We start from the raw sequence: 14,804 nt of genomic DNA on the forward strand, positions 1-14,804 counted from the left end.
GTCGAGTTGTTGAATCACTTAGCTTTATAGAGATGCTAAACTATCAACCAATGCCAAGCTACTGGACATTTTTGAGTCACCAATTGGTTGAGCTATCAATCCGCATGAAGGAAGACAATTGTAGAGTAGGAAACCCCTTGTTTTTTCCCAACAAATAGCTTGGGACGAAGAACTTATAATCCTATAAATATTCTCTAGTTGCATCCCACATAGCTTTACGTGTCTGGATCCTTACATGTTGGTTGAAGTAATCCATCCAAACGAACTCAAGCCCACAACAAAATTCAAGTGGTGGTTCATTAGATTTATCTAACTAATAGACAGTTGCATGTGAATTGGATCTGTTAGGAGAATCATCGATAAACTAAAGCATTTTGTTGAACCATAACGAAGAGTTCCCTTTGAAGAACTGAAATAATGTCGACATACATGCATCCGTGTGGTCTTTTGACACAACAATCCATTTCATAGGAGAAGATTGGTGGCCTTGAGAAGAGAAAACTATATGACTAGAAGCAAACAAATGGCTAGCTAAATAGGCTGATTGACGAGTACTAAACAGGTAAAGTCGCTATGACTGTAACATAGCTAGAGGCAAACAAAGTGAATGAAGTCTTCAACATGCCCTGAAGGGGCAAGCACGGCTGGAACGAGGGAGGGAAATAGCCTTGGAAACAGATGTCTTAGGCCTAACCCACATCATTGTTAGAATTTTAGAGATCAGTGAAGGGCATTGCACAAGAAACTCAACGAAAACAAATGATCAAGAGTAAGATGTTAAACACCAAACTTGACTCAATTAAACTTTTGAAGGTCACAAAAATATGGTGTCATCATTGCTCTGTGTGATCATCGCTCTTTGCTCATTTGCAGAGCTGATGGGTGATGGAATGGCCAGATACTAACGGACACCGAAATTCAAAATTAAGACAATGTGCTGTTTCTGGAGGCGAATTGGATTAGTCAACAGCACCCACATAGTTTAATACGATACTACTCTGGCCACTCTTCATGCAGATCAAGCAATTTCATAATCCGAGTTGAGCAAAAGCATGTGGCAAGTCGCTAGGAACATGTACCCATCCAAACAGGGACCTACACCAAAATTCCATGGGAATAAATACATTAAACATGCTCAAAATGAAGCGAGGTATATTATGAGCGTGCATTGTTAAATAGCATTTAAATGTTTGGCTCCAAGATTTGCTCGCCGTCACATGAATTTGAACCAAGAAGAGAGAAGAGAGTGGAAGCTCTTGAAGTAGGTAGAAATGGTCAACTTCATTAGGCAGCAACAGTATGTGCATACATTATATCTGAATATATTGAAAAATCCATAAAGTTTAGCTTAACGCCAATTTAAAACAAACCTTTACCAAATAGCACTCATTTGTAACAATTTTATAAGTGATGCATGAAAAAGTTTGGGGTGGATTAGGCTTGTAACCTGCATTAGAAGTTGTCTAAACCTATCTCCAAGTAGTGGAGATTTACATGGTTTGATGATGAAGACGACCATTATGAGAGCAACGAAGACAGAGTTAAATGTTTTACTTCCAGAACTATATAGTTTCATAATTTCATTACTAACTTGAATTGCTCCAAAATCTTTTACTTCCATAACTATATAGTTTCATACTTTCATTACTAACTTGAATTGCTCCAAAATCACCAAACAAGCAATTTCTCAATCGAAAAAGAATTTACTTGCATCATAGTTATCAAAAAGTCAGATTGAGTACTTAGGTAGCTCAAAATAATGAATCTTCAACTTTCATGATTACCTATTTGGAAAGGATAAGATGATAAGGGTATAATCAAACAAAACCAACGCTTATTAGCTTCAATTAAGCTACATCCGAGAAACTCTTGTTCTGGAAATAATGTTGAGAGAAGAAATGCACAATACCTTGACTATTGGAAAAAAGAATTTGCTCCTCAATTCAACAATACTACCAAGCAGGAGTTCCAGTTCTAGAAACTGTTGTAGCACCGAAACCCATTTTTTTCCTGTCTGATACTGCAGGCTTCAGGATTTGGAATGAGCACATCAAGGTCTCATCCACACTCATCATAGCACCCGCATTATCAAATTCACCACAGTAATTTGGAGCCGAGAAAATTGTTACAAGTTGTCTGTCAGCAAAAAATTCATATCCATCCTCCACCACCTAATACCAAAAAAATCTAGAGCTGAACAAGGTCGGCATGGTTTATACGCATGAATTCAAGTGGTGTATGTTGTGTGTGAGTGGATGAGAAAGAGAGATCCCTAACCTGGTGAGCACGACAAATTAGGTCCAAATCATTCTTCTGAAGAAAGTCTGCAATTCTATCAGCACCAAAAGTATATGAAACACCCCTATCATTCATTCCCCATCCTTGGACCTCTTTATTAGGATCTGACCAAAGAAGATCACAGAGCAATCCACTGTCAGGAACATCAGTTGGGCGAGCTAGGTTTCTGATCTGCTCCAAATTTTGTAAGTCTGGGGAAAGGCCACCATGCATGCATAGGATTTTTTCATCAATAAGAGCTGCCACCGGTAGGCAATTAAAACAATCAGTGAACACCTTCCAAAGTCTCACATTGAATCTGCGCTTACACTCATCATAGAAACCATAGATACGGTTTATGGATGCACATTCATGATTACCCCGCAAAAGAAAGAAATTTTCTGGGTATTTAATCTTGTAAGCTAAAAGAAGGCAAATTGTTTCAAGGCTTTGTTTCCCACGGTCCACGTAATCACCCAAGAACAAGTAATTGGCCTGCGGTGGCAACCCACCATATTCAAAAAGCCTCAAAAGGTCAGAAAACTGACCGTGGATATCACCTGTTTGCAGGAAGAAACATAACGTCAGCCTCTGCAAAATGAATTAGCTTTGCAAGACCCATGGTTTAAAAAATACCAAAGGATAAAGTATTCTTGGGCAAATTGTATTTCTAGTTTTTTTTTACTATGAAAATAGAAAGACTTTACAATTTTAAAAATCTTAAAAGACAACCAGGTTATATTTGTAATTTTCTTTTAAAAAGGATATGAAGTGTACCTGTGAAACTCTCGAAGCACAATTTCTAATAATAGAAAAACCAACCCAAAAAAAGAAATAATTATTTCAAGTCAGAAAGTGTGCTTTCAAAAATCAAAAGCAATGCAACAAGCATGTCAGAAATGTTTCCTTCAGTACTCAACAATCAGTTAGTAGTACTTAGGGTTAATGATCATTGCTAAGAACTTGCAGTGATAGATGTAATACACATGGCAACAGAAGTTACCCTACATGAAGCAGACAGCACAATAACTATTACTCCCACGTTAAAATTTATTTCACTAAAAAGAATAGTGATGTTTTAGCTACTTGTATAGTTGAATAAGCTTGAACACATCAATTTTGGATGTTATTACCTAATCAGAAATTGTAATATAAAAGGAAATAGAAAAGAATATCAAGTAGACATGAAAAAGGAGAAGACAGGTAACTAAGAGCTCAATTCATCTCATATATGTTTTTCCAACATAAAAAACATCACATCATCAAGAATTGTTGCCACATCAATCATATAGAGGGAAAAGGAAGTTTATAGCCTTCTCCCCTCCGGAACACTTGAGGCTGTAGACGCCATTAGAAAAAGTAAAATGAAAAAAATTGCTAAATATCATGTCCCATTATAATGATCAATAGAATCCTCACTCCTTTTTGAGAACAACCTTCCCCTCTCAAGAATCAACATGAATTTCCTTTCCTCAATCAAACATTTTTTTGGCAGGTATTTCACTTTTTATTAGCCAAAACAAGTAGCTGTTGTATAGTTACAGATAAGTGTGACTGTATGATTTATTATATTTGCAATAAGAGCCATACAATCAAAGAAAAGGAAATGCAAATAGTGTCGACACTTCCAACACTGCAAACTGTTCCAGATTTGAACTGATGAAAAGGGCAGCACAAAGCTCCCGCCAATGCAGGGTCCCGAAGAAAGGTCTATTATATACAGGTAATAACAGATAAGTGTGACTGTATGATTTATTATATTTGCAATAAGAGTCATACAATCAAAGAAAAGGAAATGCAAATAGTGTCGACACTGCAAACTGTTCCAGATTTGAACTGATGAAAAGGGCAGCACAAAGCTCCCGCCAATGCAGGGTCCCGAAGAAAGGTCTATTATATACAGCATTACCTGCTTTGCAAGAGGATGTTTCCAAAACTCCAACCCATAACCTTTAGGTCAAATGATGGCAACTTTACCGTTGCGTCAAGGTTGCGATAAATGGGAAGATCTAACATTGTCAAAGTAATTATTTTGCTGTAGAACCAAGATAAATGGGAAGATCCAACACTTAAAGTAGAAATGGTATGAGTTCTATTTCTAAGCGTGTGAAAAAGAATAGGGGAATAATTGGTACACCAGCTTTAATTTCTCAACATATACCTGGTTCATAGACAATGGCATCAAACACCTTATGTAGACTGGTCTCTTACTACATGCTTTGACCGCTTGTGCATGAAGAAGAAAAAAAAAACAGCTTCTCTTATTCCACATTCTTCTGTAGATTATAAAGAAAATCAAATTCCTTGAATGAAGATTAATTAACTATCCTTCTATTGTTGTGAAGGATTTTTACTTACATTTTTGCTAACAAATAAGCTTCCATAAGAAGCAAAAATATTCTTCCAAACATTTTCACTTTAGCTTGTTTTCTTTCTTATTGTCATCATATTTAGCTAACTTATGTCAACATGTGAGATATTCCAATTGGGAGAAACCATAAAACAAATAAACACTCAAAAAGCAATGGAAGTTTTCTGCATTGTGTAAAAGATACATCATATATTATACTAGGAGCATGAGCAACAGCCGCTTTCTAGCAGATGGGTGGATAGTTTACGCCACATAAACATTACAATTGACTTAAACATTAGGATAATTTATTATGAGCACTGAACACTATGACAATTTGACGTTTGTTTTATGGTAAAAATCAATCTATTACACATCATGTTGTCAGTTGAAAGAGTACCAATATATATATATATATATATATATATATATTACACGGGAATAAATTATCTAAAATACCATAGGACAGCCCAGAGTGTACAGAATTAAAAAAAAAAAAAATTGTGCACTAGAAAAATAAATGAACCAACAAAATATCACTATGACTGCTGAAGCATGAATTAAAGTACAGTGTAGTTGAACCACACAATTGCAAGAGTGATGAGGACTAGACAAACAACATCACTTTCTCGAAAAGATCAAACAAAAGAATTTACAGCAGGCCTCATGTATTATTGGGCAAAAATGCCCAAAGACAGATAGGAAAAAACAACAAATTTTATTTTCTCAACCTCTTTATAATAGACAAAAGTGATTGCTCCACTCAAGGTCATAACCCTCAACCCGGGGGCCCTCCGAGACCGTCTCAAGCACATTGGAAGGGAGTAAATCACGGGGATTATTTGGCCAATTGAGCGGCCTCCTAGGTGAGGGGGCCTAGTACAGGTAAACCCCTAGATTCTAACCCAAGACCTATTGTGGCAACTCCTCACCCGAGTACCAACTTGGCTACGCCCATGGCAGCATTGATCCACTCGTCAAGCATGAGAGAGAGAGAGAGAGAGATATTGGAAAAAAACAACAAATTTTACTTTCTTAACTTCATTATAATAGACATAAGTGATTGCTCCACTCCTCAAGCAGGTGAGAGAGAGAAAGTATCAGTTAAGGTTTTAAATTAAATTCTATGAAGATTTTATCACTGTTGTTGGTTCAGAACATGGGCTCTGTTTCCACCAGTGCAACTAACTAGACAAATACCCAATGATTCAAGGGCACTGGATAAGAAAGTAAACAAGAACTTATATGTGTGTTGACCAGCAAAGTAAAAGTGAAGTCAAGAAGCAATGACAAGGAGATAATGTAGAGCACGGCAGTTGGATGTATGAAGGAAAATCATCTGAAACCATAGTTATTTAAGGCATGAGTCACCCAAACGTATAGGTGTTGTGAGGCCTGAGGCACTAGGCACAAAGTGGCACACGCCTCACTGAAGTAAGGCGCTCTGGGTATAAATTTCTACCATTCAAACATATATAGGGAATTTCTGCCAAAATATCACTAATAAAACTATAGTTCATAAAATATTACACAGTAATATAAATATAAAATTCACTAATATTTTAATATTAAAATAGTTTATCTTCATAATCAAAATCAAATTTCAAATTAAAGAAAAAACAAACTTCAAATATCTAAATCATCAAAATATTCATCATCTTATCATTATCATCATTGCCGAATGTTTCATATTTGTATCTTCATGAGTTTCCTCAAAACCCATTTCTTCCTCCTCTACATCAATAAGTTGACTTGTAGAAGATCTTCTCTTAGTTCTCAAAGAACAATACCACTGTTCTTTGAATCAGCACCAAAGTGGTGTTGATTTTCAAAAATCAGCATCATAGTGGCGTTAATTTCAACCACCACAGTGGTGTTGAAAATCAGCACCATTATGGTGTTGAAAATCAGTACCACTGTGGTGCGTTCTTTAAATGCAACACTGTAATTGGCGAGAGGGGTAAAACAAGAAACAAGTGCGCTCTTTGGGAAATCTAAAAGTTAGGTGAGTCTTTTGAGAATTTTGCAACTTTAAATGCGCCCTTTGGTCAATTGTTGTTTCAAATAACATTATCTATGATATGTTAAGAAAAAAAAATGATGGTGACTTTTTGGTTCTTTGTCTAAGCCATAGGTATTCCAAAAAACTCCTGCAAGCCTCTTATACATTGGTAGTTGATATGTGATTTTAACTGGTAGTTCATCACCTTCACACATCCTAGATATACACTTATACAAACCCATCACAACTTCAATGTCATTTTGTATTTTAGAATCCGAATAGAACTTTGGGTTTAAAAATGACCAACTGCATACAAAGGTCAATGGAGTTGTATTGACCATCTTTTTTCAATTATATCAAAAATATTTTAATTACTTATCTTCATTGCTATGGAATGAGGCAGCAATAGCTTCCTTAGCCCTATCCATTGCCTTGTAAACGTATCCCATTGCAGGCTTTTCTTTTCCTAGTCAACCAAATGAATAACTTTTATTAATGGACCGCCTATTTTAAAAACTTCAATAAGACGAGGAAAATAGCACCTTAAGCGCATCTTAACCTCTCAAAAGGTGTGCAATTAAACACGCTTCATTCAAGTCCTGCGCCTAGGTCACTACCCAAGCGCAAATGGCGTGCTTGGCTGCGCCTTGCGCTTAGGTGCAGTCAAACGCGCGCTTTTCACAACTACGCCTGAAACTTCACCATTTTTCTCCTCTAAGCAATTATTAAAAAGTTTAACTAGTTTGCATCAAAGTAAACATGAATACAAATAACCCGAAGGGATAAATGAAAATGACCAGTTAGCCAAACCACATCCTGTACAAGCCCCTCACTGCACTCCAATATATTGACTCCTATCACAAACATAATATAGTTTTGAGCCCAGTTATGTACAAGTACTTGTTAGATGCAAGCAGGCAAATAGTAAAACTTCCAAATAAACTTGTCCCTACCCCAACCTCATAGAAACCAGAACCCTGGGAGAAAGACTCTTAATTAAAGTAATCAGTGCTTCCCGATTCAACACTCTCTCTCTCAACTGGTGCATTGCCTCTTGGAGAAGGAATGAACCCTCGGAAGTACATAGTGTTTTCTAGGAGTTCCAACACAGATAATCTAACATCACAGCATATTCACTGTCTTAGTGGTTGTTGAAACGCAATGTCATCGATTTGATCACAATAGTTGTTGAGGTAAAAGGAAAGACTAAAAATGGAACAAGAACAATACATGTGTGATTAAATGACCATAATAAAAAAACAAAAAAAAACACAAAAATATTAATGCAAACTAGGAACTTAATTTCTAAAAGGTGATTTTGGTAACTCCCTCTTGTTTAGGATGATAAGTTACTTAAGATAGCTATTAAGATAGAAATTGTTACAAAAGTTTAGGTAGAAATTTAATTTAGTTTGTTTTTCTAATTTGCAAATTGATTTATTTCCTCTTTTGATTGAGTTGTTAGATGAAGGGAAGCCTTAGCGCAACGGTAAAGTTATTACCATGTGACCTAGAGGTCATGGGTTGAAGTCTCAAAAACAACATCTCGAAAAGCAGGATAAGGCCGCACAATCGACCCCTCCTCGGACCCGCATTGGCAGAAGCTTTGTGCACGGGCTGCCCTTTATTGAGTTGTTAGATATTAGATTATATCTTTTTCTTGGAATATTTTTTATTTTATTCCTAACTTTCTTTAGGTTGGAGTGTTTCAAAGGTCCCCAACGTCCGCCATGTAAATAATTCTTAGCCTAATAATAAAGTTTCATTCTCTATGCATTCATTTATCTCCGTGTGAGATAGTAATCCCTCAAATTGTGCCAATTTCATCCTAATTCTTAATGCAAGTTTTGGATCCATTTTAGTGCTGCATTAAATATCACATCTTATTTGGTCTAAAAATTTCAAAACTACGATAGCATATATCACACTTCAGAAAGCTTGCTCAATTACCTTTAGTCTTTTTAAGCACTTTTAGATTGGACTGAGTTGTTTGGTAAGTAGATAGTCAAAATCCTTTTTCCATGGCACCATTTTCCTAAAGTCATTTACCTACAGAGCAGAGTGCATCATAAAAGATGCCCACAGCGACTGAAAAATTGTTGGGACATAAGTGGTTTATTGATGATAATGACAATGATAATAAATCCTAAAATAGATGTAGAAACAAGTTAATGAAGACTAATGATGGGTAGGTACAATTCCCAATAAAATTATTGTATATTTGTTAAATTTTTACAAAAAAAACTAGGGTTAGTCTACCTCATGTAGCCCCTTCTAACTCAATATATATTATTCATAATCATAATAGTCCGTTTAAACCCTTTTAATTGATGTTGTTTCCAAATAGATTCCTAACACTCCTTTCAAATTGGCTCAAAGATACTGTGAAAAGCAATTTGTTACTGCATATCGGAACCTAGGACCTCTTAAGGATTTAGTTAGCAAATCTATTGCTCTTAACTGATCATTAGACCTTACAAATTCCATGGAAGTTTCATTGAACTACATTTTCTCTTTAACAGTGGCAATCAGATTGGATTAAAAGTTATATACATAACAACTTGCCTGTCATAATACCATTTTATTTATATTTTTATTTTTTGGGGTAATTCCAACTCTTCAAACCGACAAATCCCAACCCTACAGAAGTTTCCCATCAACCACCAAGGTAAATCAGGAAGTGCTCACAGAAGCTCATCCAAACGGCCAGCATTCTTAAGTTTGTCGTCTCAGAAGATCTTTGTAGTGCGCCGCAACAGAGATTCAAACCTTAGATATTTGGTTAACCGCTTGGAGGGGCTAACCGTTGCACCGTAGCCCCGGGGGCAAATATCATTTTATTGGCTCTTTAGGAGCATGTCACAAATCAATCAACAGGTGCTTAATCCACATAAACTCACATGTAGCTAGGGTGTTAGCTATATGCTTCACATATGCACTTGATATGGCTATGACAGCCTGTTTTCTTCTTTTTAAGAAAATCAGACTATCTCTCAAGTCTCAAGAGGTGCAATAGCTTAATGTGAATCTTTTGTCCAACTAAACATCTTTCTTATAATCTGAGATCAAGGTGATCTCATTCTTGATACAGGAAGCATCCCTGGAGCATTCTTCAGGCATGATAGAAATATCAAACCTACAATCAAATGGTGATGACTTGGAGCCACAAGAAGCTAGTTGAACATGTTCACTCACTATAATGATGTCTGGTCTTATAATTATAATGTAATTCAATTTCTCAACAAGTCATGTGCATTATTGGATCAATCAATACTTCTCCCTATCTTGGCATCAACTGTCAAATCAATAGGGTATCAATTTACTTCAAATCCTTACAAAGTGAATAGCCAATTGCTCAATCGATTTACTGGTGTCTACGTTAGTAATGCAGCAGAAATATCAAACATGAACATAAACAATGCAAACACGTAGCCTTTTACATGGTTTTGAAATCCTACTTCGTTTTCCACAGCCTATGACTTGTGGTGAATCACTCCTGAAATCCCTCTATACTTTCTCCTTCTTGGATTAGAAATGAGATTCCTCTTACAATCTTGCTTACAAAGAGGAACAAAAAGATACACAATGAGTAATACAATAAGAATACGATAAAGGAACAATCCAAGATTGCAGCTCTCCTTTTTGGCTTTATTTTTACTTGGTTTCATTTGTTTGTATGCATTGGTTGCCACAACCTCCCTTGGTTTTCATTCTTATATTCTTCTTCTTGTTTTAAAGAACTTCTTGCTACTTGCTAATTTCCTCTTGTTCAGTCAATTATCATCTTACCACAATCGAATAATTCCACGACTGCTTCAACCTTTTGTACACCACTAATGTATAGTTGAGTTGACTGCACCTGCCTCAAGTTGACTGTCTAGCTCATCAACAGATACTTGACCAACTGCTTTGTTGTACCTCATAGACCATCTAATAGCTCCTACAATCAGTTAACTATCATCATTCACCAATCCACTAATCTTGCACCAATCATGTGCTTAGACGACTGAGCTACTATTTGTTCAAATCATCTTGAGTTGACTGCCTAGTCAACTCAATAATCCAACCTTCATATGACTAGATCATCGACTCTAACCAACTCTATAATCGAGTCCTCGTGTAAGTTTATCTAAAACTCAAAGCACACATGTCTCTCTTAGACTCTCGTCTCACTTAAGACTTTTTTACCAAGAGGTCATGCCTCTAGGACTTCCTCATCTTGCTAAGCGGCATTTCCTCCGGACTTCCCGTGCCAAGAGACCTTGTTTCCCATACTTCACCATCTGCCAAAAGGCATTGCCTCTAAGACTTTCTCATGTATTTATATTGGTTAACCTTAACTTGGTCAATTCATGACTTCCACTAATCAAGTGACCTTATCTTCGATACTTTATCATCTACTTGGTGTCATCCATGGACTTCCATTTACTCGGCATCAAGTCAACCTTGACTTGAAACTTTTTCATTATTAAACATCAGGTTAGCCTTGACCTATCGTGACTTCCTTCACTTTATTTAACTTTTCCTTTACCAACATGAGTTGCACCTTCCTCTTTATTAGCACTTGTTAGATTTCATCTATGTCCAATATTTGTTAAACTTTTCACTTTTTCAACATCTGTGACTTCACCCATTGCCAATGCCATTGAACTTTTCCTTTGCCAACATTTATTGATCTTTTCCCGTTACCAACACCTGTTGGACTTCTACAATTGACAACACCTATTGAACATCCATCAACCCATGTGGAACTTCCTTCGCTGCCAACACTTCATCCAATACCAACCCTATTAAACTTTCTCCATTGCCGACACTTGTTCGACTTCGTCAAATTACCTGTTGGATTTTGTCCACCGTCAAATATTTGATCCTACTTGGCACACTATATCACCTTAACATATTGACCTAGCTTAAACATTTGGGTTATATATAACCTTTTGACCACACAATCAACCATACAACCAACCATGAAACACCTTAGCCTAACAACACCAAGTTCAAGCAAGATTGCACCAACACAATGTACCAAAGTTTATGGATCAAAGTGTTTAGCTATTTAAAAGCAATAAGTATGAAAAATTAGCTGAGAAATGATGCAATATTAAAATAAATGTGTGGTCAGATAAATAAAGGACATAAATATTATTAAGCAATTAGGTGTTGCTCTAATAGGGAATAAAATGAAAGAAAATAGGTTGAAATAGTCCAACCATGTTCAAAAGACAAACAACAAATTCTATAATTAGAAATGTTGAATCTATTAGAGTGTGAAGTGTAAGGGGGAAAAGGTGGTTAAAGAGAGTAGTGAGTTCATGTAATAAAGCGCAATGAAGAAATAAGTCATGCACCCAACTCAACTAGTTCAGATAAACATGAGTTGATGATGATGATGAAGATTTAGGTTCCACTTAACCATTAGGATGTCAATTTCAAAGAATTTAGTTGAAATGTCTACAGCTTAATTCCATGACCAGTAAAATATTATTTTTTTCAAAAGAAAAAAGGTTTTCCATATTTTAAGCAAATCTGCAAAATAAAGCAATGAAATAAAGGAGGTTACGTGGAAACAGTCAACTAATATAAGCACAGATCACAACTCAAAGCTAGCACCCCAAATCATAGGTCCATGGAACTGAATTCCGAGCTGTGCCTACTCAATTTGCAATTTACATGACAAAAGTTATTGTTACAACTGAGCATGCTTTGAAAATGAGAACATGCTGACTTGTAAATGTTGAGCATATTAGTCACTAAGGCTTTTGATTACTTGAGAGGATTAGGAAGCAGAAGAAATATTAAGAATCAATCATGTTGAATTTTCCATCATTATTTTAGTGGTCCTTTCTAAGTTTACTTGGAAGGAAGACAAAGGATAAAATTTTAAATTCACATTGAAAATGGCATCAATTATCATTGAACAGTTGTAAATTATATGTGATTATGAAATAAATCACAGCAGAGGCAATGAAGATTGGCCATAATCATAAAAAAGAATGGTCGATATGTTTGTTGGTCCAGCAGGTATTTGCAACAACTAAGAGGGGAAACAAGGTATAGGCCTATAGGGCATAAATTTCTCCAAAAAGTGGATAATCCATTCGTTCACACATTTCACTCTATTTCTGTCCATATTTGGACAAAACCAAAATTAATGGTGTGTTAACTTGGACAGAAATATGAGGAAATAAGAAAGGAAGAGAAATGAGCTTATCCATTTCTATTGATTGTCTGGAAGGAAGATGGGAGAAGGTAGAAATTATTCCATCCAATTAGTTCATTTTGTTTCCATCTGAAATGGATGGAATTGGAGGAAAACAAAGTTTGAGTTTCTAGCAATTACAACAGATACAAAATTCATTCCCTTGATTCCTTGGAAGGAAGAGGAGTCATTTTCATCATTTATTTCCATCCCAAATGGATGGAATTGTAGGGAATGGAAGTTTGAGTTTATAATAAATGCAGAACTTACTAATTTAATTTCTCTTGATTACTTGGAAAGAAAAGGAGGCAAGCAAGAAATTTAATCATCCAACCTCTTCATTTTGTTTCCTTCCTAAATTGATGGAATTGGAGGAAAAGGAAGTTTGAATTTCTAATAAATACACAATTTACATTCTTTATTTTGATACTATTCACGCAAAAAAGATGTGTGAAAGTAGGTGGAAGGAAGATAAGATAAAATATTGTCTTTATTTTCCTCTCGCTTAGACTATTTCTCTTCTCTCCTACTTCTTCCAATTCAAGATATTAATGAAAGTAACAGAAAGGAAGTTTCTATCTGCTGTTTCCCATTCACTCATAACAAGCCGTAAATTTACAATCTTTGCATAACAATTCTACAATGTTGAGTCAGCTCATAGCAAGATTACAAAAGCAAAAAAAATAAAATAAAAATAGGGCTTACCACAAATTTTAATTGGCGCCTCCAGTTCCAGGAGGTTGGGCTGCTGCAGGAAGATCTCCTTCGACACGAGACAAAGCTGCCGGACATCCGCCTCTAGAAGCTGCACTTGCTTCCCTGGCTTGCTACCCTTGACTTCCAGAAGTCGTTGGATGATTCCATCCAGCATCTTGGAATCCATCAGCAACCCCCCTTCTCCCCCAAATCACCACGTAACAACACAAAGAAACCGTTAAAGCTCCGCCTTTCTCTCCTGCCCTCCACCGCCCCCACAGGCGCCGTACAAGAATACAAAACAGCCCCTCGATTTCGTCTTGCCGTTCTTTCCTATCCGGAGCAAGAGCGCCGCTGTCGCTCCTTCGTCGATGTGACGAAGGATAGACCGATCGCTTAGGGTTTCTTCGGATCTTCTCGGATTCGAGGAGAGCGGACGCACCGGCAAGAGGAACCAAAAAGGTACGGCCCGATCAGGTGTATGACATGGAGTAAGTATTTGACGTGGTTAATCTGTTGTCGCGATTTGGATGGTTAGTGCCAGGTATTAGCAGCGTTTGTAGGACCGACGCGCAGGTCCCTTTGCCTAAATAATCAGCGGCGAGTTACATCTACGTTTGGGTGGACGTAGGGTAAATTTATAATATAATATAATCTTAATTATATTATTATGTTGGGTGCCTATTATATATAATATGTGTAATTTTTTATTATAAAGGTAGTTATATTTTTATATTTGATGTCTAATATTTTTTTATATGGAATATAATTTGTAGTATTATTATAAAATGATAAAAATATCTTGTGATTTTTGCTGAAGGTGATGGTTGACGGTAGCGACCACCGCATCTCTAATGAAGGCGGCGGTGGTCGACAGTGCCCGGAGGTAGCGACGAGCAGTAGTGGCGACAGCGACGTTGATGACCGGCGGTGGTGGTTGACGACGCCCGAAGGCACCAACCTCATAATGTAATCAGATTACATGATGTTGGCCTTATAATCCATATTATAAAACTTTATTACCTTTTATAATACAAAGTACAATACATTACCATTTTAAAACGGTAACAAACAAAGTAATCAATATTGTAATATAATATTGATTTATATTACAAGGTAGATTACATCCTACCAAACGTAACTTTAAGGGCACGCAAAGTATTTTAATCTTTTCTCTCCTAGTCCCTGAACCCATTGCCAAATGGTGATTTCCACTAAACTCAAGGGGGTGTTTGGTTGGGGGGATATCGTCGATAATCTTGGTGGGTTATCTAAAAAAT

General features: G+C 36.4%; 1 protein-coding gene and 1 long non-coding RNA gene across 2 annotated transcripts; both read right to left on the reverse strand.

Annotated features, from left to right (window-relative positions):
* Nucleotides 1-765: 765 nt before the first annotated feature.
* Nucleotides 766-14,014, reverse strand: LOC122056528 (serine/threonine-protein phosphatase PP1-like). The gene is made up of 4 exons (XM_042618526.1): nt 13,534-14,014; nt 2,278-2,837; nt 1,910-2,171; nt 766-1,095 (listed from the first exon to the last, which is right to left on the reverse strand). The coding sequence occupies exons 1-3, from the start codon at nt 13,709-13,711 to the stop codon at nt 1,953-1,955; spliced, it is 957 nt and encodes a 318-aa protein (XP_042474460.1). The 5' UTR covers nt 13,712-14,014; the 3' UTR covers nt 766-1,095; nt 1,910-1,952.
* On the reverse strand, nt 4,033-7,315 carry LOC122056529. The gene is made up of 2 exons (XR_006133210.1): nt 7,189-7,315; nt 4,033-7,095 (listed from the first exon to the last, which is right to left on the reverse strand). It is a non-coding gene; the product is annotated as an uncharacterized LOC122056529 (long non-coding RNA).
* Nucleotides 14,015-14,804: the final 790 nt, after the last annotated feature.

The sequence above is a fragment of the Zingiber officinale genome, chromosome 3B, assembly GCF_018446385.1.
Source record: "Zingiber officinale cultivar Zhangliang chromosome 3B, Zo_v1.1, whole genome shotgun sequence".
NCBI lineage: Eukaryota > Viridiplantae > Streptophyta > Magnoliopsida > Zingiberales > Zingiberaceae > Zingiber > Zingiber officinale.